General features: G+C 37.5%; 1 protein-coding gene across 6 annotated transcripts in view; it reads left to right on the forward strand.

Annotated features, from left to right (window-relative positions):
* Nucleotides 1-26,265, forward strand: part of DLC1 (DLC1 Rho GTPase activating protein) — a 428,030-nt gene that overhangs the window by 86,070 nt on the left and 315,695 nt on the right. For 4 of the 6 annotated variants that reach the window (XM_043560345.1, XM_043560417.1, XM_043560328.1 and 1 more), the window contains one exon: nucleotides 22,855-23,004. The exons of the other annotated variants lie outside the window; for them this stretch is intronic. In XM_043560345.1, coding sequence (XP_043416280.1) covers nucleotides 22,855-23,004 — 150 coding nt within the window. The remainder of the gene's footprint in view (nucleotides 1-22,854; nucleotides 23,005-26,265) is intronic. 6 annotated transcript variants of the gene reach the window in all.

Below are 26,265 nucleotides of genomic sequence, written 5' to 3' on the forward strand. Positions count from 1 at the left end.
CCCAAAGAACTCACCATTTTTTCAAGAAAATAGACAAAAATGACTAACAAAACGAGGAGCCTATGAGGGCAGTGCAAAAGGGTTGGTCAATTCTGAGAGAAAAGAGAGTAAGAAAGGGGTCATAGAGAGGATGACTAATAAATTATGCCCTGGAGAATGGATAGGTTATTTCCACACAGAGCAGGAAATAAAGTGGATTCTGAGCTGAAGAATAGCATAGATTTTAGGCTGACAGAGACAAACAGCTCAAGAAAGATTTGTTTAATCTTTATGTATGTTAAGGAAATTGGTTTCTGTGCAATTAGAAATACTTGGCGTGCCAGTCTGTGGCCACGATTAGGCTAGATGCACATTCAGGGAAAGGAGAGATGAGTGGGGTGGAGTAATCCTCTGGAGCTGGCCTCTTGTCCCTGGGTGGGAAGCCTCGAGGACGAACAGAACACCCCAGTGTCAGGAGGGGACCCTGAGAGCCAGGAGTTGTCAGCAGTGGGAAAAGCTTGAAGGGAGGAGGCAGTGCATTGGTAGTTGAGGAAAGTTTGGGAAACCAGCTGGAAACCTGGGACTTTACCTGGAAAGGCATGCTGAACTGGGTAGACAGAGTGAAGCTCAGTGCCGCTCACCACTTCTACACAATCACAAAAGAACAGTGCCAGGGTGTGGGCTCAAAGCAAATAGCAGGAAGTCCTAAATACAGATTAAAGTCTGGGCCACAGCTGCATCAGACAAAAGCTGGGGGAATTAACACTTCAAAGTGGCAAGTTGTAGGCAAAAACCAGACAAAATTAAGAAAAACCCGTAACATGATAGAAACTTTTCAGTAGGATCTCATTGTAAGTAATCTTGAAGTAAGTTCTAACGACTGCAGGGAGAATTGGAGGAAATCCTAGACTAGGACAAATGTAGGCAACTCTTTAAGAGAAAGAAAAATAGAGAATTAGGCAATGGCACTGTAACAACAGGAACCTCGATGAAACATGAAGGGCATAGAGAAATGTTAGGACACAGATCTGAGGGTAGGAATGACTGATTTCGGGATCTACCTTGTCCCTACTAAGGCTTCTCTTGGCTTCAGTTGTCATATCTGCTTAAAGATGAAATCACTGCATGGTCTCAAGTGCTCCTTCAGCTTTAAATTTGGCAATCCTCAGAACAAAGATGATAAAGTGAAAAAAATGAGGCAAAGAGGCCAAGAAAAGGTTCACCTGAATGTAGAGAGTGTGTCGGAAGAATTTTATCTGAGAAATGAGAAGAAGATATTTATTAAAATATACAAGTATTCAGGGGCACCTGGGTGGCTCCGTCAGTTAAGCATCCGACTTCGGCTCAGGTCATGATCTCACAGTTCGTGAGTTGGAGCCCCGCGACGGGCTCTGTGCTGACAGCACAGAGCCTGGAGCCTGTTTCACATTCTGTGTCTCCCTCTCTCTCTGCCCCTTCCCTGCTCATGCTGTGTCTCTCTCTGTCTCAAAAATAAATAAACATTTAAAAATAAAATAAAATAAAATAAAATATACAAGTATTCAGATAACTAAAAAATATTGGTTTGCCATTACCACTGCAATTGTTGATAATACTACTAAACAAAACCTTTCACATCTCTATAGCAATATGCAATTTAGAGAATGCTCTGGAGGCTCAGAAGAGAAGGGAGGCATTTGTGAAGTGTCTACTCCTTGTCAGCTTTATGCTAGATGTTTTTATACATAATAGCCATAATTTCTTTATGAAAAAAATTGACTATTAATAATTACCTGGAATATTAAGCATGGACGGCTGTTCAATTTGAATACAATCAAATCAGTCCATTCAAAGAAGGGGGTGGAAATTGTTTTTAGGTGTTTTTTAAGAGGATAAGTTTGTTTTTGCTTTATATACGTTAAACTACAATCACTTTGACCATGGTAATGTGGCATATTTTTGCTTCAACATGGTATAATAATGAAACTGACCCAATATTGCCGAAATTTCAGGAGCACGCAACAGCTTCATTCACCAGGAGGACTTTGTGATACCCCATGTCACCTTCTGCCCAAACACAGCTCCTGTGCCTCCCAGGAGTTTCATTAAGTGAAAGATTGATTGAGGTAGTGAACCCCTTTCTCACTACACATGAATCTAAAAATGTCGGACTGTTAGTGTTGCTGGTATCGTTCCCACTGCTGTTTGTTTGTTTTCTGAGTCTTCCTCTTTGGCTGAATAAAAATACTCAGTCCCGTGAACTCTGAGAGCAAGATGTGCCATTCTCTTGACCCACCACACGACTCCATCAATATTGATTTGAAACAAACCCTCTAGGGCTGTCTGTGTTCCTGGCAACGTTTCAATACTAACATGTGGCTAATTTTTTTAGAGGATCTTTCTTCCCTTTCCTGTGCTCAAGAGGAGCTGTGGAGTTTGTGGGAAACAGCAGTTTGATTCCTGCATCTGTGGTGCTTACATATTTCCCTTAGAGATAGTGACCCTTTCTTCCTAACCCTCTTCCTTTGCTGCACGTTGTGTTCCAGGAAGTGGAAAGAAGCATATTCTAAATGCTTAGAAGGCTTTTAAGACAATATTCCTAGAGACGTGGTATGTGAGAAAATTTGTACAATTCTCACTACTCACTCTCACAAAATTTAGCAGTTAATGCATATTACCATATTTATAGCCATTTAAAGTCAGTACCCATAGGTGCATTGTGTTACTAAATACGGAGGTTGTTACACAGACTTGTTCAAAAGCAGGTCCATTCTGCTAAAAACTAATTTCTGACTAAGTACGAGAAATATCTTAAGGCAAATAACAAAGATCTGATGTGGGTTTTTTGTGGTTTTTTTTGCCATTACTGTTAATTTTTTTCCAGGTGAGACAATGAGTTTTTGAGTTTTCTTTTGTTTTAATTTCCAAAGTTCATGAGAACTATCTGTCAGAAGAGGATTTCTGGGTTTCTATTTTCAATAGCAAAAGGAAATATCCCCTTAATTTCCTATTAAATAAAATATAGACACTTCTTAGGATTATTTAATTTACTTCCCATTTTATAGCTATAGTAAAATTTACATTTGGGTTATATTTTTCTGAGCAAATAACAGAATCTTAAAAATAATGAGATCATAATTCTTATTTTCCCCTTGGTTGGACTTTCTGAGTCTGTAATGGATGAACACTTTCAATCCAAAAGGAGACGTTTAGAGTAAAAACATCCAGTCCTTCCTTTAACTTGCTCTCAGTAGCACATGTACTTTGAATTACTTTATCAGTAATGGTGACAGGTCGTACTCTTCAGATCTGTGCTTTCTCATGTATTTGACCTTTCAGTCATCAGCAAACATTTGTGGTTGAATACAATTTGAAAAGAATTTAATCAACTTGAATAATGCCGCACACCAAAGCAGAAATGGTGTGGAAATGAAATTTTGATTAAGTAGGCACAGAATGTATAAGAAATGCCCATTCGCTTGGCACATGTAAAAATATATTATCCTTACTGTTTTATACTAGGACTCAGTAGACTGGCCACAAAGAACAGTGAGGTAAAACTTTACTGACGTAGCAGAGGATCCTCTTCACCAGCTTATAAAATGTGTCTACAGCTGCAGATTGCTTCAGCAGCAAAGTTAGGTTCACCTTGAAACAAATAGAAGAAATATGGTGCCACCTGAGAACCTATACGGGGGTGACTCTACAGGGGCAGTAGAGATTGCAAAGGGAGCATAAAGGGCTCATTTGTCTTTTTTAATTTTTTTAATGTTTATTTTTGAGAGAGAGACAGAATGTGAGTGGGGGAGGGGCAGAGAGAGAGGGAGGCAAAGAATCCTAAGCAGGCTCTAGGCTCTGAGCTGTCGGCCCAGAGCCTGACGCGGGGCTCGAACTCACGAGCTGTGAGATCATGACCTGAGCCAAAGTCAGACGCTCGACCGACTGAGCCACCCAGGCACCCCTCTTTTTAAATTTTCAATATGTTTTTATAAAAATACAGTTATTGTCCTTATAACAGTATCATAATAAAGGCCTGGAAAGGGGGAGTTGGTGGGTGAAGAGAGAAAAATAGATAGACACATGCATGGTAAGCTCAAGGGACAGGGCAAACCTAGGCAGGTCAATTCAGGGAAACAGCTTATATTCTTTATTGTGCTTTGCACAAGGCTTTAGCCAGCATTAAGCTCATACCACCCTCAATTCAATCAGATCCAAGCCTATTTTATTAACATGTTTCATGTCCTCTTCCCAGCACACCTTGAACTTCATGCCTTCAGTCCTTCCCATTCTTACTCATTTTAAAGACTCAGTTTAATTGTCCTCTGTGACGCTCACCCCGTATGATCCAATAACAATCTCCCTCTCTCTCTCTCTTCTGTTTTTTGTTTTTTGTTTTTACTCTAGCACTAAACTCAGTCATTCCTTTTTGTTTTGGTTACTTGTTTGCATGGCATTCTACTAGATGTAACATAAACTTCTTAAAAGAAGAGAGGATTTATTTTATCTCTTATACACAACATAGTGTTAATTGACCTAATAGTTTCTCAGTAAATAAGGAAAAAAAACCCAACAACACACACACAACAACCTTATTCAGACCCCTCTCTGAAACCGGGGACAAAAAAAGAGAGATGGCCCAAATTTGCCCCGAGGGTAGGTTAACTACCCAAAAAGGAAGAGATTTACGGTTGCCAAAATCCCCTTTTGTCAGCTATAATATGCAGGAACCATGAGTTGTTTTCCTTGCTGTCTACCTTCTCCAGCAGTCAAAATCTACTGAGATAATTGTCTCTTGATATTACTAATCTTAGACAGTTTTTTCATTGTTTAAAAAGCTACACAACATCTAAGCACTCTCCAGCTCTAAATTATTTTTTTGTGGTCTGTTCCATTTCTCCACCATGAAAATAACGGTGATTTAGCACTAAGTACTGTTCCATCTACCTTGGACTTCTGAAAAGAGTGACATTGTATTGTCTTAACCTCACCTTTTGAAAACACAGAAAGTTACTTTTAATCATCTGTGTAACCCTCATTACATGTGTATTCTATGTGTGCACTTTAAAATGTTTTTGAAGGAAACCAAATCCCATTTTAAAATGCTGTTTAATGTTCTTAAGCTCTCTAGCTCACAATCTTTATCAGTCACATTTTTATTTGTGTTTATTCAAATGATAGCCAAAGAAATCCTACTCGTGGAAATAGGTACAAGTGAACGCCACAGGAGACTCATATATTATGGAATTAAACTATTTGAATTAAAAGCCACAGAAACGTATTGGTCGCTTTTATGGGCACATAGTTTATATGGAGAACAAACAAGATATATAGATAAAGAAAAATTTTTCTTCAGTGTGCTGGAGAGATTCCCCAGGCAGAAATTTGGGTTAAGAATTATTACCATATTGGGAAAAAAGAAAGCATTGTTTGGTTTCCTTATGCACAAGAGAAAGGCAAACAAACAGGTCTTAATGATCTCAGGGGATTGGAGGATGAGTAACCTCAACATTTTGGAAGCAAAAGGCTATTTTTCAAATGTCCCTTTCCCTCAGAAGCAATATACCACAAAGACGTTTTTGAGTTTCTACTAAGTCTTGTAAGGACACAAATAATGACCTACCATGCTGCCAACACATTCTCCAATCAGTGCATCCGGAAAGTTCTCTTCAATTAAAAAGAAAAGGGAAAGTTCCATAGCAGCTGTTCATGCTTTCTTTCTGTAGAAACTGGCTCTTATAGATTGATAATATTGTCTAGATATTCATGAAAGACTGGGACTTAGTAGGCAACTGTTAATTAATCTAAAAATACTTTTGAGTTCCACGACATTCATTCTCTGCTAGGTATACCTCAGTGGTTCCAGCGAAGCCAGAGGCCCCGTGTCCTCTCATGCAGACTTTCAGAATGATTGGGGAGACTAACGTGCATGAAATGCTTAATAGTGTTAGGGACCTACTACTGACTACTTATTCCTTTTAAATTAGTAATTTCAAAAGGAGATTAATGAAAGAAATATCTATACTAAAAGAAAATTACATGCATGTTGGAATTGTCATTGATTTGTGTCCATCTTGTTCAACTTTATTGAGGAATAATTGACAGATCTCTCTGTGTATATCTAAAGTGTACAACACAGTGATGTGATATCATATACACTGTGGAATGATTACCGGGATCAAGATGTACACATCGGCACCTCACATGGGTAACTTTGTGTGTTTGCAGGCTAGGGAGGGAATGCTTAAGATCTACTCTAGGCAACGTTCAAGTATTCAATACTGTATCCATAACTATAGTCATTGTGCTCTACATTAGATTCTCTAAACTTATTTTTCTTATAACCTAAAGTTTTTACCCTTTGACCTACATTTCCCCATTTTCCCTGCCCCATAGCCCCTAGCAACCACCATTCTATTCTGTAAAATATACAAGTCTAAAAAATCTTTACTTTTTTTTAATGTTTATTTATTTTTGAGATAGAGCATGAGCAGGGGAGGGACAGAGAGAGAGGGAGACTCAGAATCCAAAGCAGGCTCCAGGCTCTAAGCTGTCAGTACAGAGCCTGACGCGGGGCTCGAACCCACAGAGGGTGAGATAATGACCTGAGCTGAAGTCGGACACCCAACTGACTAGCCATTCAGATGCCCCCAAGATCTTTAAAAATCAAGAAAATCAGGTCTTTTTTTTTTCTTTTTAAGATTTTACATGTAATGATACCATGCAGTATTAGTCTTCCTCTGCCTGGCTTTTTTCACCTAGCATAATGTCCTCCAGCTTTATCCATGTTGTCACAAATAGCAAAATTTCCCTCTTTTTTATGGCTGAATCATATTCCTTTAGGAATGGTCAATTCTTTAGGGGCGGTCCATTTATCCTTTAATGGATATTTTTTAAATGGATATTTTTTTTCAAATCTGAACTGTTGTGAATAATGCAGCTGTAAACATGGGAGTACAGATACCTGTGGGATGCTGATTTCATTTTCCTCGGATATATTCCTAAAAGTGGGATTTTTGCTGGATCATATCTATTTTTAATTTTTTAAGGAGCTACCATATGGTTTTTTTGTAGTGGCTGCACCAATTTACATTCCCACCGACAGTGCACACAGGTTTCCATTTTCTCAACATTCTCTCCAACACTTGTTCTCTCTTGTCTTTTCTAGACTAGCCATTCTAACAAGTGTGAGATGGTATCTCATTGTGGTTTTGATTTGCATTTCCCTGATGATTAGTGATGTTGAGCACTTTTTCATATGCCTCTTGGCTATTTGTATGTCTTCTTGGAACAGTGTCTTTCCAGGTCCTTTGCCATATTTTAATCATATTATTTGCTTTTAGTTACTGAGTGTTATGAGTTCTTTATATGTTTTGGATATTAAACCCTTATCAATTTATGGTTTACAAATAATTTCTCCCATTCTGTAGATGTCCCTTCATAATAAATTGCCTAATAATATCTTAAAAACTCTGACGCATGTTTACTTAAAACACTATTTGAGTTAAGTACTTATCAAGAGTATCAACAATTTTATTAAACCCTGTCAAGTTAGTTGCATGGCACTAGCTGCCATTTGACTTAAAAAACAAAATGTTGTCAAATAAGGATATTTTTCCATGGAGTGCCTGGGTGTGGCTCAGTCAGTCAAGCGTCTGACTTCAGCGCAGGTCATGATCTTTCTGTTTGTTGAGTTCGAGCCCCGTGTCAGTCTCTGTGCTTCCAGCTCAGAGCCTGGAGCCTACTTCAGATTCCATGTCTCCCCCTCTCTCTGCCCCTTCCCCGCTTGCACTGTCTCTCTCCTCTCAAAAATAAATAATAAACATTTAAAAAAAAAAGAGTATTCTTAGTTCATTGCAAGTGTGTAGCGAATCCCCTAAATCTTAAAATCACAAATATAGAATCATGTAGATTGTATTTAATGTGCTCACTTACTGGACCTCTGTAAATCGTAGCTTCTCTGTGTGGAATATAATTACATCACTTCTCACAAAATGTCAGCTTGGCTTTATGGTAGAGAGCCGAGGTCATAAAGGTCCTCTTTTCTGTCTTTGGGCTAAAGGAAACGATGTATCCATTCAGGAACTTGTCTAATCTCTAGGATGAGAATTGTAACTCTCGTGAGTAAGGAGGAAGAGGAGGGTATATATATCAAATTGTTCCAGCCAGGACTCAACATACTGAAAGTGATGTTCACAGAGATGACCACCAGATCTCAACAAATCTGGCTGTGGAGAGTGGCACTCAGGGAGGTGGAACCGCTGGACAAGATACATCATCTCTTCATGTGTGAAAATTTAGTAACCTTACAATTTAGTAATCTTTTTTTTTTTAATGTTTATTTATTTTTGAGACAGAGAAAGACAGAGCATGAACAGGGGAGGGGCAGAGAGACAGGGAGACACAGAATCTGAAATGGGCTCCAGGCTCCAAGCTGTCAGCACACAGAGCCCGACGCGGGGCTCGAACCCACAGACCGTGAGATCGTGACCCGAGCCGAAGTCGGACGCCTAACCGACTGAGCCACCCAGGCGCCCCTTTAGTAATCTTATTCAGTGAACATCTTTCTGTGTCGATAATGAGGATTTTCTGTTGTTTTTGTAACGTTTATTTATTATTGAGAGACAGACAGACACAGAGTGTGAGCAGGGAAGGGGCAGAGAGAGGGGGAGACACAGAATCCGAAGCAGGCTCCAGGCTCTGCGCTGTCAGCACAGAGCCCGATGCGGGGCTCGAACTCACAAACCGCAAGATCATGACCCGAGCCGAAGTCAGACGCTCAACCGACTGAGCCACCCGGGTGCCCTGATAATGAGGATTTTCAATCACTATGTTAAAGGCTTCACAGTATGACAATGTATGGATATACCAAAACTCTTTTAAAATCATTCATGATAACAAAAAAGGTAGTAAAAATAATATTAACAAAGTCTGTTACACAGTTCACTAACAACATTTTTTTTTCTGGGCATTTTCATGTTTGTGATGTTTTCCACCTTTTTAAATTTGTAGTTTGTCGTGCTTTATATTCTCATTTTCAATGAATATTTACTTTTTTACCTAAAAAAAAATAATAACCTATGATTCACAATCACATATTCCTTGTAGGAATTTCAAAGAATGTGGAAAAACATATAGGTCTCCTTTGCACCCTGATAGTTTTACCCGCACTCCCCACTGGTGTAGGTATCTTTCCAGATATTTGTGTATCTATGTATATATGCATACAGAAATACAGAATTTGCTTCCGGTGTGTGTTTTTGTGTGTGTGCCTGTGTGTGTGCATGTGCATATATGTGTGCTCGTTTGGTACCTAAAAGATTTCCTGCTATAGAATATTGTCCTTCGCCTTTCTTTCTCCACTTAAATCTTCTTGGAGTGCTTTCCCTATGAGCAGTCGGGCCCTGAGTGCAGTTTTGCAGGTTGTTTCCTGCACAAGGACACCAGACTAAAGTGAGAACTGATGGGCACCTGTGTTTTACTCGTCAAGCAGTGAACCCTGGCACGGGGCTGTGTCCCTCCAAAGGGCCACAGTATCTAACTTGCATTGAAGAACTGACTAGATTATTCATGGCTATGTCAGTGCATATGAATCTACCTCATGTTTGGAACTACTGGGTAATAATCTAAGGAATAATGGTGCTCTAATTTATTAAGTTAAACAGGTTTCTACTGATGTCCGCACAGGTTATTTCCAGTACTTTGGCCATAAGAAAAAAAATGCTTCAGTGAATAGTATTGGGCATACTAATTTTTGCATGTATACAAGTAATTCTTTAGGATACACAACTAAAATTAGAATGCCAAGTTGAAGGACATGTCCTATTTTAATTTAATTTAATTTTTTTTAATTTTTTTAACGTTTTATTTATTTTTGAGACAGAGAGAGACAGAGCATGAACGGGGGAGGGGCAGAGACAGGGGGAGACACAGAATGGAAGCAGGCTCCAGGCTCTGAGCCATCAGCCCAGAGCCTGACGCAGGGCTCGAACTCACGGACCGCAAGATCGTGACCTGAGCTGAAGTCGGACGCTCAACCGACCGAGCCACCCAGGCGCCCCTAATTTTAAAAGATACTGCCAAACTGCCTTCCAAAAAAGACAGAAATTAACATTTCCAAAGACATTGTCAATCTTTTTTTAAGCATTTAAAAAAAATGTTTATTTTGAGAGAGAGAGAGAGAGTGAGCAGGGGAGGTACAGAGAGAGGGAGGAGAGAGAATCCCAAGCAGCCTCCACTCTGTAAGTGCAGACCCATGAACTGTGATATCATGACCTGAGCCGAAACCAAGAGTCAAATGCTTATCTGACTGAGCCACCCAGGTGTCCCAAGACCTTGTCAATCTTGAGTGTGGTCAAGATGATTTTTTCTTTTTGGACAATCTAATGAAAATAACTTCCATTTTTAATTTAATTTGCATTGTTTTGATTACCAATGAAGTTTAGAGTTTTAAATAGTAATTCTTATATAATAGCTTTTTAATGCTTTTGCCATTTTTATTTGATTTTTTAATAATTTCTTAATTCTTCATTATATATGCTGCAAATCTTTTCTTTCAGTCTGTCAGTTGCCCTTTAAATTTTATCAGTCTTCATTTGTGGATTTTAATTTTTTTTCATTTTAATCCCACTATAGTTAATAGATGGTGTTGTATTAGTTTTGGAGGTATAATATAGTGATTCAAAAATTCTATACACTACTCAGTGCTCATCATGATATGTGTACTCTTAATACCCTTCACCTATTTAACCCATCCTGTTACCCACCTCCCCTCTGGCAACCATCAGTTTGTTCTCTATAGTTAAGAGTCTGGGGTTTTTTTGTTTGTTTGTTTCTTTTTTCTTCATTTGTTTTATTTTTTCAAAATTTCATTTGTAGATTTTTATACAGTGTCATAGAATGTTTGAATTTTTTTGTTTTGTTTTTAAGAATTTTACAATTAATATTCCTTTGGTCTTATAAGAGACTTTTAAAATCGGTTTATCATAAACATCTGTGAGTAAAATATGATGTCAGATATTTACCTAAAATATTGTTTTTTAAAACATAGGGAGGGATACATAAAATTTAACAAATATTGACAAATTTTAAGCTTGCAGATATATTAGACATCAGAGTTTATTATAATATTTTTCTGTATTTTCATATTTGTTTAAAGATACCCCGGGAAGCCAGGTGGCTCAGTTGGTTAAGAGTCAGACTCTTGATTTTGGCTGGCGCAGTTCATGCTCTCACAGTCTTGAGATGGAGACCTGAGTTGGGCTTGCGCTGGGCATGGGTCCTGCTTTAGATTCTCCCTCTCTCCCCTTCTGCCCCTTCCTCCCTGCTCACAAGTGCACTCACGCACGTGCCCCCTTTCTCAGTAAATAAATAAACAAAAGCTATTGGTACTAACAAAGTTTTTTGTTTGTTTTCTTTGGGATTTCTTTTCATTCTTTTTGTTTAAATTTTTTTTTTTTTTACATTTTATTTATTTTTAAGAGAGAGAGAGAGACAGAGCACACGTCGGGGAGAGGCAGAGAGAGAGGGAGACACAGAATCTGAAGCAGGCTCCAGGCTCTGAGCTGTCAGCACAGAGCCCAACGCAGGGCTCGAACTTACAAACCATGAGATCATGTGACCTGAGCCAAAGTCAGACGCTCAACTGAATGAGCCACCCAGGGGCCCCAGTTCTTTTTGTTTTTTTAAAAGCCAGCTTTTCAAGTTTCATTTTAAAAAAATCCCATGGGAGTTTTGGGTCAGACTACTTGGGTTAAAAATTTAATTGAAAGACAATTAACATTTCATTCATTCATTCATTCACTCAACAAACATTTACTGTATGATGATTATGTGCTGGCGACCATTCTAGATTCTTGGGTTGTTATCATTGAACAAAACAGGCAATGACAACTAAATTCTAGAAGGGAAACAGACAATATACATAACAAATTTGCTTTAAAATGTCTTAGAAGGAATTTTCCTATCCAGAGCAATTATGTGTCTCTCCATTTGTTAGTCTTCTTTTAAATCCTTTGGTGACACTTTAAATTTTCTCCATGAAAATCTTCATTATTTCTTGTTCAGTTTCTTCTAGATATTTTAGTCTTTGTTGTCACTGTGATTTGTTTTTTTCTATTCCATTTTTTAAATGGACAAGAATGTTCCTGTGTTTTTCCTTCTTGAACTGAATTCTTTTATTTGTTTTAATTGATTGTCAGGTTATTCTCTGGGATTTTTAAGGTACAAATTCTCTTCCTTTGTAATATAATCAACTCTGGGTTTTTTTTGTTGTTGTTGTTGCTGTTTGTTGTTTCGTTTCTTCGGCCAGAACCTTAATCAAAGCGTTGAATAAAATGAGTGATAATGAGTATTCTTACTTTTTCTTAGTATTATAGAAGTGTTTCTAATATTCCACCTCTGTACTTAAAACTTAGTCTAATTGCCTGATACTGTTAATCAAGTTAAGAATATTGCCTTTTAAATCCTTGCTATCTGAGAGAGTTTTGTTGTTTTTCTGTTTATTAAACCACTAACAAGTGATTTAAAATAGGTTTTGAGGGACACCTGTGTGGCTCAGTCAGTTAAGCATCCGACTTTGACTCAGGTCCTGATCTCACGGTTCGTGGGTTCGAGCCCCATGCTGGGCTCTGTGCTGACAGTTGGGAGCCTGGAGCCTGCTTTGGATCCTGTGCCTCCCTCTCGCTCTGCTCCTCCACTACTCACGCTCTGTCTCTGTCTCTCTCAAAAATAAATAAACATTAAATTTTAAAAAATAGGTTTTGAATGTTATAAATACCTTTTTTGACATTTGTTGTATTTTATATTATTCTATCAATATAAAGGTCTAATGGATTTCTTATTGTGGGAGCACTGTAGATAAAAATCTATTCCGATTATGCTATTTTTGGGGGGGTCAGAAAACATGGACTAGCTTTCTCTGTAATCTATTACAATTATAATTTATTTTAATGTTCCTTAACCCTTGCTATGCTTTGAATATATCTGTTGAATTCTTTAAAATCGCACTAGATTAGCCCAACCCTGCGTCTTCGAAATTCAGTGGATGGTGCCTTAGATGTGGAAGTTTTCAAAGCTCTACAAGTATACTTATAATCAGCCACTGCAGAGAACTATTACTCTAACATGTGGTTCAGAGGTTCTTAAAGTCTAGCCCTCCGTACAGCAGCAACAGCGTTATTCAGGAACTTGTAAAAAAAAATGCAGATGCTAAGAGACTCTTAAAAACTGAGAACGAACTGAGGGTTGATGGGGGGTGGGAGGGAGGGGGGGTGGGTGATGGGTATTGAGGAGGGCACCTTTTGGGATGAGCACTGGGTGTTGTATGGAAACCAATTTGACAATAAATTTCAAAAAAAAAAAGAAATGCAGATGCTCCGTCCCATCAAGGATCTACTGAATCAGTCTGTGTTTTGACAAGTTCTTCAGATGGTTCTGATGCACAGTCATATTTGAGAACCACTGATAAACTGTTGACAAATAAAAAGACAGAAAGACAGAAGGAAGGAAAGAAAGAACAAAGGAAAAAAGGAAGGAAAAGAAAAAGAAAGGGGAGGGAGGGAAGGAGAAGGAAAGGAACAAATAATCAGTAAGATGATTTAGCTTCTAAATTTGTAGATTAGTAACAATAAGAAGATGCCACTCATATGTAACTAAGTCAGTTTTTTAATCTATATGTATTCTTCCCAGATCTTTCAGATCATTTGTATTAGGTCACCTGTAGAGTAAAACACAGGATTTACAGGACTTAGGTTAATGGAAGAATTGGAAATTCAGTGTCTCTTGATTTCATCTTTGCTTCTTGTTTCCCAAGTAGCCATTGACACTATCAGTTTGTAGCTTGGGAAAGTCTTAAATTTGCTAAAGTAACTTATCAGAAAAAAATGGGAGGATGGAGCTAGATAAGCAGTTCCCATAATTGTTCACTGTAAAGGCTCTTCATTAGTGTCAAAAAAAAAGCCACAGCCACACTGCACGTGCGAGTTGTGAAAACATATACAGTGGTAAAAAAATTCAATCTGATTTACTCATTTCTAGAAAATTTAATATAAAATATTAACAATTGAAGTGAATTTGCAATTCTAAAAAGATCTGCCTCATGCACTTTTCAGACTTTATTTTGTTGCTGAAGAAAAATCAAAATGAGAAGTCTTAGATTTGCCTAGGATTATAACACTAAATAGAACACTGAGAAAAGGAAATTCCTATTCTTTGAAATTGTATAACTAAACTTAGAAGGCAATTACTGTTCATTCATTCAAGGAAACAACCTTGTATAGAAACCTCTCCATTGGAGTCACATGATACTTGAAACCAAAGATTTCCTCTGATGTACCCAGTCAGGGGAGAAGTATGTTAAGCCTAAGAAACATTATTACATGGGTCCAAATACAGTTGCCAGATAAAATTTAGGATCCCCAGTTCCATTTGAATTTCAAATAAACATAAAATGTCTTAGTATAAGTATATCCCATGCAATATTTGGGATATACTTATACAAAAAAAAATTTATTTATCTGAAATTCAAATGTAATTGGGTATCCTATATTTTTATTTGCTACATATAGTAATCCTTGTTGCAATGAGAGAGAGAGAGAACATGACATATTTGAGATACTAAAAGAAGTTCAGGACTTCTGAGCATTTTCTAAAATATAGTACAGTGGTTTATGTAAGATTATATCACATAGTATGGTTGATTTTGATAATTGTATAGTTTAATATACTTTATAAAAAATAAAATTATTACTTACATATTATATAGCATTCATATATTTAAATTTGTATCTACCTGTAAAAATGAATCCAATTAAAGAAAAATATTAAGAATAATGTAGCAGTAGTCCTCAAAATGACTGACATTGGGGAACACTGGGAATTATCAGAAAGAATGTGAGAGGTAAAACTAGAAAATTTAACAGAAGCCAGGTTCAATGCAAGACTTTTTTCTAAATTAAGTCATATAAATCTTTATGGAAGAGGAAGAAATTTTTACTTTTGTCTTTCTTTGTTATCCACACCTAAAAAAGACCATCATAATATTCCTGAAAACAGTTGATGGAATTTTAATGTAAGTAGATGTTTTTCTCACGTTTTCACATCAGGAAAAGTTCTGCCTCCTTTAACATCTGAGCCCAAGGACAGAGCTACTGAGAATTGTAAAACAAACAAAACAAAACAAAAAAGCCAAAGTAACAAAAACTGCAGAGATTTGCAGATATCAGGTAGGAATGATGATACAGAATAAATAACCCACAAAGGTTGACTTTGTGTCTATAAAATGTGTTAAGTGACCATGAAAGTCAGTCTCCAATTTTACCACTTAAAGTAAACACTGGTTCCAGAATGCCTACCAAATTATTTAAGTAGAAATCATATCCCACTCCCCAAAATGGACCTTTAAACCTAGTGGAGGAAGTCATCCTCAGATTTCCCTGGAATAGAGAAGAATTTCTGCCCACACAGTTCTGTCCCTGACTCACATCTGCCACTTCTGAGCACTCCTTAGGACCAGCTGCAGAGATATCCTTTGAGTCTATGCAGGAGACTCTGTAAGCAATTTACAGAAGTCCCAGTTTAAAAATGCTGTATTTGAAACCTCACTGGAATTTAAAAATCAAGCTAAGGAGGAACCAGTTTTCTTCACCATGCTTTGTAAATGGAAGGAGATAACATAGGAAGTGAAGGTAAACACTAAAAAGCCACAATTTACATACCAGTTCAAAGATTCCTTGTAGTAACTTTGAATGAGGGTATTAGATCACCCTCTATCATCTGATACTAAAATGATATTGGCACATGTTACTATTAAGATAACATGCAAAGATTTTGTGGTTGAACAGACTGTATCTGGCAAATCGGAGATAATTACTGGTTTGTTTTATTATCTAATCCACATAAATTTCATCTTGAAATGCACCAGTATAAAAATTAAGGTTGACTTGTTTAACTTGCCTAGAAATTCTAACATAGGATAGTTATATTATCTTTAGCCCCTGACTAGCTATTCAGATAAAAATCTTCACTGCTTCTGAAGAAAAAAAAAATGAATAACTTTCTGGTTCTTTAAGCAGGATATTATTTTAAGAAAGGAAAGTCTAGAGTGAGGAATTTATTTTCAGATGAAATGTATAACACTAATATGAGATTTCATACTAATCCAGCTGGCCTCAGATCAAATAATTCAGAATGAAGTCGGGCCAAGTCTTTTGCTAAAAGGTCCCTTTCTATTACGGGTGAACAAGGAGTATTACCAGCCCAGAATGCCAGTAAGATGCGTATGGAATCAAAGACAGTGTAGGGGCCAGAACCTTGGATTATGAATCAGGAAGTCTTAGTTCTATTCCTGGCCTCGCCTTTAATTTATTATGGCTGTCTGTGTGATGCCACAACTCATTGACAAGCAGAACATTCAGGCAGTGCTATATTTGCTGAGCCAAATGTCCACTATTTGGAAGCATTCAGGTGGTTTATTGCATTTTTTTGGTTTTCTTCCAAATGCTTGGCATTAGGAAAACAGTGCCCCTGCGTCTCTAGGGGAGGCATCCTTTTCTCTGTACTTCACAATCTGTAGAGTGTCTGGTAATCTTCACCTCCTCCCCACTCCATGTGTGTGTGCTGTGTCCTGTGTTGCTCAATAAAGAGCATCTGGGAAAGAGGAAGCTTGGAATTATCTTCCCCAGATAGAAGGAAAGAAGGTAGTGGAGTCTCCTGTTCAACGAATTCCTTTTCAGAGACCTGAAGAGAATGACCCCCTAAAAACCCTGTGTATCTCCCCCAGATCCCATTGTGACCCAAATGACTTCACTGCTCAGGGGCTAAATAGCTCTTGGGAGTAAATAAGGAACATCTTTAAGATTTTCCAATGAAAACCATGCGGTTGGCCATATTAGGCTTTTGACAACAAATTGAATTGAATAGAAGTTTCTCTCCAAATTTGCCTAAGCATCCACTGACGTGTTTCTGAAAGAAATACAACTGGAAATTTCTTCCACAACTGTGATATATATTATCTGTACCTTGACAACAGCTGGTTACAGTCTCTCGACAACAGGATGTTTCTGTTCTTAGTGCTACACAGGCAGATATTGGGAAAAGGAGACATATATCACACCATTGACTCAAGGTCAGCTCACAGGCAACTAAATAGTTTTTCCTCATTAAAAAAGCAAATCATGCAATCCTATCAAGAATAGCCTATTCATGTTTTAAACAGGCACTTAATTCTTAGGCTGTGTTAGAGAGGGTATATAGAACATGGGGAAATACTTGCCTACTCTGCCCTGGTCTGAGAACGTGTAGAGTAATATATTTAATTCTCGGCACTGACTATTAATTGGGTCAATGACAGAATTATGTCATATTCAGAGAAGGGTAAATAGAACTAATGAGGATTTGAAAACATGTCGTATGAGAAATCATTAAGGGGACTGAGTATGATTCACCTAGAAAAGGAAGAAAATGGGCACAACGTAGTTCTTCAAATATTTGAAAGGCTCTTTCATGGAATAGACACTACTTTATGCTGTCTATTTTTGGAGGGAGAAACTGGGAAGTTAAAGGAAGGCAGAATTCTCAACCTTATAACTGTACAAGTATGAAATAGGTAGCTTCCTAGGGAACAGTGCATAGGACACAGGAGATGGCCAATAAACATCGTGAAGACTGTTAAAAACGTACAAGGACTTGTCTAGATGCAAAAGTTTCTTGCATTTAATTGTGGTTATCGCTACTCTTCCAAAACATAGTTTCTGTATATTAGAAGGAATGAAAAACAGGCTGCAGTAGTTAAGGAGAGAATAAATGATGCCTAATAGGCATTGAATTAGAAATTGCATCCATGAAAGGGAAGCAAAATGGAGTATTGGAAAAAGACCAAGGCAAGGAGTGGGGAGAGATGGGCTCTACTCTATTCAGTTTGTCAATGGAAAAGTGATCTGGATTTAAAACTCTACAGCTGCAAAGTCAGAACACCGTGGAACCAATAGCCATGATCCTAGAGCTCTAGATTTCTAGTCTTAATTTTGGAGAAAGTACCCAAGTACATAATGAGTTACTCAAATATGTTTTGACTTATTTTTTAATTAATTTTTTAAATATTTATTTATGAGAGAGAGGAAACAGAGTATGAGTGGGAGAGGGACAGAGAGAGAGGAAGACACAGAATCTGAAGCAGGTTCTTGGCTCTGAGCTGTTAGCACAGAGCCCAATGTGGGCCTCAAACTCATGAACCACGAGATCATGACCTGAGCAGAAGTCAGACAGCAACTGACTGAATCACCCAGGCACCCCTGTTTGACTTATTTAAGTGAAAAGACACATATGAAGATATGTTAATTATGATGAATTTTAAGGGATTTTACAAACATAAATAATGGATAGTGCAAAGAAGGCAGATACGTGAGCTGCTTCTAGGAAAAAAGAAGTCTCCAGAACACTAAATTTCAGTCAACAATTTATACTGAACTCTACCTGGGCAACAAGAGCAAAAGTTAAGGAAAATAAATGCATTAAATAAATAAAATGCATTATTTCAGTATGTTATTATGTTGACTAAGCCATAATTACAACTGTCGATTTAACTAGCAATGCTTCTATTTGAATCCAGTTCTGAGCATGTCTGTCCATCCTACTGATCCCCACTCCTACTATGCGTTGGCACAAATATGCACCAGCTCGCATAAGCTCACAAGAGCAAACTGGCGGCATCTCTTCCTGTTCTGAGTTCAATAACGTCTAGTGGGTAGCTTGAAACCAGCTATGACAATATTTACGTCACAGAAAAAATGGCACATGCTACACATGAGGACTTTTGTTTCATTTGGTATCTAGTGTCTAAACATTTACTAACATACCACTCCCTGCTTCCAAGAAACAGCTTCCTCAGACAGTGTCTTCTTTTTCACTTCGATCTCAAAATATTCATGGCTGTGTTATAAAAGCATATCATTTTTTTACTTCCAGTGTAGTTAATACACAGTGTTATATTAGTTTCAGGTGTACCATATAGGGATTCAACAATGCCATATATTATTCAGTGCTCATCAAGATAGATGTACTCTTAAATTTGTTATTTCCTTATAATTACCATAATGTGGGTCCAATTCAGACTTCAGGGGGAAAAAAAAGAACTAGGACTAGAAAATAATCCTAGGTTAATTTGAACTATTTAGTATGAATTAGCCATTTGACTTTGCTGGGGGTAAAGTAGCGTGAGGTTCCAAAAATGTTTGATTGTCAGTATGTGGTGAGGATCCTAAAAGTAAAATACACAGGAAATCATTCATGTGCTTACATCCTGCCAGTGGCCCCACTGCAAGGAATAAATTTGACCTTTACAGTGACCTTCATGACAAAATATATTTTGACTCCTGTTCATATTCACCTGCACATTGTTCTAGTATTCATTCCTTTCACTCTCACTTCCCCTCCTGGTGTCCCCCACCTTTTATCTGATCCTCTTATTCATCCAGCTCATTCCAGTCTAGCATCCAAGATGTGTGCAGTACTATTTTCCCAGTTCTCCTTCCGTCTTCCTCTTCTTTCCCTTCTCTTCCCTTCTCTTCCCTTCTCTTCCCTTCTCTTCCCTTCTCTTCCCTTCTCTTCCCTTCTCTTCCCTTCCCTTCCCTTCCCTTCCCTTCCCTTCCCTTCCCTTCCCTTCCCTTCCCTTCCCCTTTTTTCTTTGCCTTTCATTTTTCTTCCTTTCTTTCTGTCTTCCTTTCTCTCTCTCTCTCTTTCTCTCTCCCTTTCTCTCTCACTTGCTGTCTCTCTCCATCTCCATCTTCATCTTCGTATCTCTCTTCTACCCCATTCTTTTTCTCCCCGTCATGATTTAGCTCTATTTTCCAACCACAGAAAACTATTTTCCAACCACTCTATACAAAGTGGGACACCCCCTCAGTGACTGTGTAGATTCTTACCCAATTTATTTGCTTCTTACACTTGTTCCTGTATGAAACCATCCTACTTATGAATTTGTTAACTTTTGTTGTGTCTTCTCATGCTTGACTATAATATTCAAGAAAGCAGGAATTTTTAAATCTCTTATCCACTTGTGACTATTTTGTCCCTTTAATGGTGCTTGGCCCAGAACAGCTACGACTGCAGGAAAGAAGGAAGGAAAGATGGGAGGGGAGAGAATTTAGCATCTTGGCCTTGATTTGAAGGGGTTAAGGTACTGAAATGTTGAGAACTTCATTAATAGGCAGCTTTACTTATTAAAGAAGGCCCTCTTCGTGGACTATGGAGACAGCATGAAATAAAAGCTTCACTGAAGAAGTCAACCTAGCCAAAACCTGCAAATACGCAGCTCTATTTTCAGGCATGAGCTATTTGCTGGAGTTTAGCCATGGACATATGAAAGGTTAGAACTGTTAAATATTAATATCTGGGGCTTCAAAAACAAAGACAATAAAATTTATCCAAAGCATCTGATTTGTAGTCCACTCTATTTTGTGAGGTTTTATGGATGTATAACACAGGATACTGGCCTGTGTACTTGACACTTGATGCTGAATGTAATAGATAGTGAATAAGGAAGCATCCAGGAAGGAAGGCGAAATCAATAGGCTTATTTCTCTAAAGGAATATTGTAGACCAAGGCCGTTTGGTTTTATTCCTTTTGGCAGAGCATTTGAAATAATTTGATGCTCAGCCCATGGATTTAAAAATGTTTTTAAAGCACAATCTCAGCATCCAGTTAATTCAAAGACAAATTGTTTCTGAGACCACTGCTGGTAGGTCTAGGACAACCAGGACATCCTGCTTTATCCAACATTAACCTAGTAGCTGGAAAAATATCAAGATATACTTTCTAAGGCTTTGGGAGCTGTTATTTCACTGGCTCCTATTGATTTCATTACTATTATTCCTGAAAACATATTGCATGTGCAATGTATAACTTGTCTCATCTGCCAGGTAGAAAAACAGAATTTTTGTGCTTGAGGAAGTTATAACTGGGAAATTAAAATCACACAGAAAAAACATATGTGGATGTAGAGATGCAAAGAACATTATCTTGCCAAACACAACTTTGGTTTTAAAAAGAAGGAAATTATACAAGCAAATACATTGGAGAAGTAATTAAGAGGACTTTGAGTCTTCTTTCAGTCAGGTTTTCCATGTTTTGGGTATTTAGAAGAGAATTACATTTAGAATAATCTCCAATATTTCCAGGACTTCATTTTAAGGTAGAAGCAGGATTCTACTTTAATGCTCTTTTGACTATAACAAAGTTCTGTGGCAGTGAAGGATATGATATATAGTAAGGTTCAAGTCTGTTTGCAAATATCCTGCATACTCTCAAGCATATAACATAAAACTTTATGATGACAAGAGCCTGTAATTGTGTCAGAGCCTCATTACATGTTGTAGACAGCAGGGACAATGAAAGGAAATTTAAGTAATAATCACAGCATAGTATTCTGAAGTAAGTAAGACAACTCAAAAACAATTCTTAACTTATTCTCAAACTGGATGTCTTTATGGAAATAGGACTAGCTCTTTCAATTTGATGTTAGTCTGTTAAACCAAACACAGGTTCAGCTTACCCAAATAATTTACGAATGTTACCCTAATTAATGATTCTTTGAACACTTTAATAGGCCAACTGTTTGACATCTGGGAAATAATGCTCTAGCTATTGGGGGTACAGAGACTTGTATAGAATTTGATTAATCCATGAAATTTACCCTAGTCAGTCCCTGTTCTTTGGGGTTCCCTCCTAATGAAGGCTAGAGAATTTAGGGGATTAAAAAATGCCAAAACAAAATAAAATGTCTGATTCACTTCCAATACCATCACCTGCTCCCTTGTACCTACATCCCTCAGGCTTCTGTTGTGATATATTTTCCCTTTGAGGTCCCCACTCGTGTTCCTTTCAAAGCTGATTTCACCGAGGTAAATATCAAAGACAGATGAGAAGATAGCAACATGAGTTACACATGATAGTTTTCTTCCAAAGGGCTAGCCCTGAGTCTATTACATGCCTCAATAGATTTTGCTTCTAAAGAACCTTACTGTGCTTTCCATGGCCTTTTTTTCCCAACCCAATGCCCTATCCAACCTTGATACCTTGCACAGCCCGCAGGGAATCCGGAAAATTCCTAATACTAATTGACATGATTTGAATATGCAAGAATAGTAAACAGTCATGTGGAAGTGACTCTCTATGGTCAATGAGAAGGTTTAGTTATTCCTGTAAGCAACAGTATTTCCATAAATATATCTCAATATTATACAGAATTCAGGATAAGTAACCATGATCATTTACAAAAATATATACAGTTATGGGGGCTTTTTTTTAATGTGAAAAAAAAGAAGCTTGAAAAGAAATATTGACAGTGATATAGCTTGAAGCAGCAGTAGGGAAATGGCCCCATGCAAAAACAAAACAAAATACAACAAAACAAACAAAGCAACTTGCCCACTGTACAAACTGAATCCTGCCGCCTTTGATTATTTTCCCATTTTTTTTCCTATACTCAGAAATATTCTTCCAAAAATATTGTATGGATCCTTAAATGCCTAACCACCAACAGTTATTAGTATGTCATAATTGATTCATACCATGAAAAAAGTAACATCTAATTTTTCCCAAGAATAGTCCACAGAAAAGTAGTAAATATGTATCAGTACTCACTGATGTTATACTTCTTTTTCATTTCATTTTTTGCCAGAAGATGTATATTTAAAATTCAAGTAAAATGCTTCTTTGGCAGTAGGTCAGCATCTTCCCAATGAAGAGCCCATTGATGATACAGAATAGAACTTCCTTTCCCCCTTGAGTAGAAGGCTGCCTATTATTCAGTGTCCTTTTTGTCACATTGAAGAACAGGGAACTTTTTATTCTTTCCAAGAAATGCCCTTTCAGATTTAGTAACAACATGTTCTGTTCCTCAGGAAATAAGAGAAGATCGAGATAGGGCGCGGCTAGACTCCATGGTGCTGCTAATTATGAAACTGGACCAACTTGATCAGGACATTGAGAATGCCCTCAGCACCAGCTCCTCTCCATCCGGCACGCCAACAAACCTGCGGCGGCACGTTCCTGTGAGCTTTCCTCTTTTTCACTTCTTTTCCCATGAGAATGTTACCTCTTTATTTCATACAGTGCCTCTTGCAAATGAAACACCTCTGATGGTAGCACTACCTACCTAAATGTGGCCCTGATACTGTTCCACAAAGATCACTCAAATAATTCTGGGCTTCGTGCAATATTATTTAAGAGAGAAGTGTGCTTAAAAAGGAAACGGTTATTATGAGCTAGACAAGAAAGAGAGTCACCTGGGGAAATTATGTTTCGTAGAGATCAAATCATCTTTATTGTAGTTGTTTGTCTCATTACCAGTCTTCTCTGACATCCTATGAGCACCATTAGCAATGCTATGTCTGTCTCGTTTAATGTTTTTTTTCTAATATTTCACAAATTTACATTGCACGTAGGAGATGCTTAAATATTTGCTGCATGCACACATGCATGCATGGATGTTTGGGTAGATGGGTGAGTGGATGAATGGATGCTGGACTAACCCGGCATACTACAAGAAATAATTTATATGAGATTAACTTGAAAACACTCTAAAATTCACTCCATGAAATACAGTGAATAGGACAGAGGTGAGAGTTTCATTCTACACTGCATTAATTTCTTATAAGACAGACACTCCTCTGAGATTCTGACATTCAAAATAAAATTTGAAAGGCAGATTCCAGGACTGAGTATGCACTTTACATATTTACTCTATATTAAATGGCTTAGTTTGTACAGATCTAGCAAATGTGATGGTAGATTTGCTTATAATTAAGCCATAAATCCCTTTTCAATTAATCTGTTACTTTTGCTATGCAATAATCAATACATTAAGTCAAGAGATTATATATTTACCTAAGATCAAAAGGGTGTAAAATCCTATACGTAAATTGGAGCAGCTACCAAAATAGAACTATTCTGCATCAAATTCTCTAATTAGTATAGCTCTATCATTGATTCTGAAGTGATTCAAGACTTAACTCTGACGATGGAGCAGAATATTTCAAAGTAAATGAACAAATTAAAATGATAACTAACCTTGGTATATGCTAGGTATGATTTTAAATGATTTATGCATATTAGCACATTCATTCCTCACATTTTTCAGATGAATGAAAGACAGAGAAGTTAGTAATTATATGCGTCAAAGCTGGAGTACGTACCCAGCGAATCTTCATCTCAAGCCATGCCATTTAACCGCTGCACCACACTGCGTTCTCTAGCTGACCATATTGGGAATCCTATAGCTTAAACAAATGATAGATGATAGATTGACGTAGAGAGGGAGAGGAAGGAATGAAGGAATGAAGGAAGGGGAAGGAAGGAGAGAGGGAAATAAATTAGATACTTCAACTTAAAGCCAGTAGAATGAAATTTTCGTTTTTGTCTGTGATCTTCTGGAAAATCATTTCTTACCCTTTAGTATTCATCTCAAATTTTCTTTACAGTGAAATATTGCCCTAAGCTTCTTCTGTCTTTCCAGAAAGAATCAATTACCCCTTCTCTGGTAATAGTGTCTTGCACATACTTTAGTAGGACAGGATCCCAATGGAAAAACTAATAATATCAAAGTAACCTGAAGACCAACAAGAAGGGGTGTTTTAATCTTTTTTACATATGAAAAGTGTGTAGAATATTTACACTCATTTCTATTATTTTTAAAAACAGAAATAACCCAGGGTGCCTGGGTGGCTCAGTCAGTTAAGCCTCTGATGTCAGCTCAGGTCATGATCTCATGGTTCATGAGTTTGAGCCCCGCATCGGGATCCATGCTGGCGGTGTGAAACCTGCTAGGGATTCTCTCTCCCTCCTTCTCCCTCTCTCTCCCTTTGCCCCTCCCCCAGTTTCCTCTCTCTTTCTTAAAATAAATTTAAAAAATAAAAATAGAAATAACCATATTTTTCAACAAGAGGCATTTCTTAGTACTTCTTTGCCATAGCATACATTTTCTCTTTAGAAGTTGTCTGATGCGAATTGTTAATATCTCCCTGTCTTTTTAAATTTCTCCCCTATACTCTCCATCTATACTGAACTTTCCTCAATCCCCATGTATTTAGGGGAAAAAAACCAACCCATCTCTGTATTATTGTCTCCATCTCAGAAAGAAAGGCAGCTCTTATCTGGTAGACATGTATCTTTGTTCAGTGGTAAAGGCAAAACACAAACAGGGACAAATTCGGGTGATAATTTTAGGATTTGCCTACATCTACATCTTCAGCCTCCATTTAAAGTATAAACCAGATTTTATATTGCATGCACTGTCTCCTGGAATACAACCACCATTGCTGAGGATGGTTGATTCTATAAATTGAGATCGATTTCTGAGTTTTCAGCTCAATAAATACTTGGAATAGGCAAATTAATACAATAGAAACCTTATGAACTTTGGGATTTATAGACCTGCATTCAAATACCAGCTCCACAACTGAATATCTAAGAATATAAGAAAACTATGTGATTTCTCAACTTTAGGTTCATGTAAAAAAAAAAAAGGCAATATTATTTTCTATCTAATGGCTAGTTCGAAGGAGTAAATGAGAGAACATATATTAAGATGTATTGCACAGATCTGGCACAGAGCACGTATTTATACTGTGTTATTCTCTTTCCTTCTCCCATGTACTCACACCAGGCACTGGGCTAAAGATGAATAAGACATAGCCTGAAGCCCTCAGAGACAAAAACATCTTTTTGGTCTTTATATTTTTCTAGGTCATCCCTTGTTCTTTATTTCTGTTCCTTGGTATTTAAAGCTAATTTTAAAAGTCTCTCATCATCAAAATTTTTTCCACAGGCACTTTCCATTTCTTTTGATAATTGCACCAGGGAATAAGGGGATTATAACAGCATGATTATGACCTTGATCATCCAGCAAGTATCACTGTCCCAGATTCAGAGGAGAACCTCCCTCTTTCACACCCTAACACTCCACTGTGTATTTACAGTTTAACAGGAAAGACAAGACTACAGTCAAACCGTGACCTCAGTTTGAGATTACTTATGAGAAAATGCTAGAGTGAGTTTTCTACCTATGATAAAGGGTGTAAAAAATAATAGACTGGAGTCTTTACGAATGGATTGAAGATGAAAAATCACTACAATAAGAATACAAATAAAGACTTAAGGTTGCCTTGATAATAGAGACTTGCAAATTGACTATATCTTGGTGGTTCACTGCAGCCCAGGATCTGGTTTTCTCCTCTAGAGTCCAAAAACTTGATTTTGTCCAAGTACTCACTGTGTGCCAGTCTCTTAGAGCTGATAAATGATGGCCCATCTCA

This window comes from Prionailurus bengalensis, chromosome B1 (assembly GCF_016509475.1).
Source record: "Prionailurus bengalensis isolate Pbe53 chromosome B1, Fcat_Pben_1.1_paternal_pri, whole genome shotgun sequence".
Taxonomy (NCBI): Eukaryota; Metazoa; Chordata; class Mammalia; order Carnivora; family Felidae; genus Prionailurus; species Prionailurus bengalensis.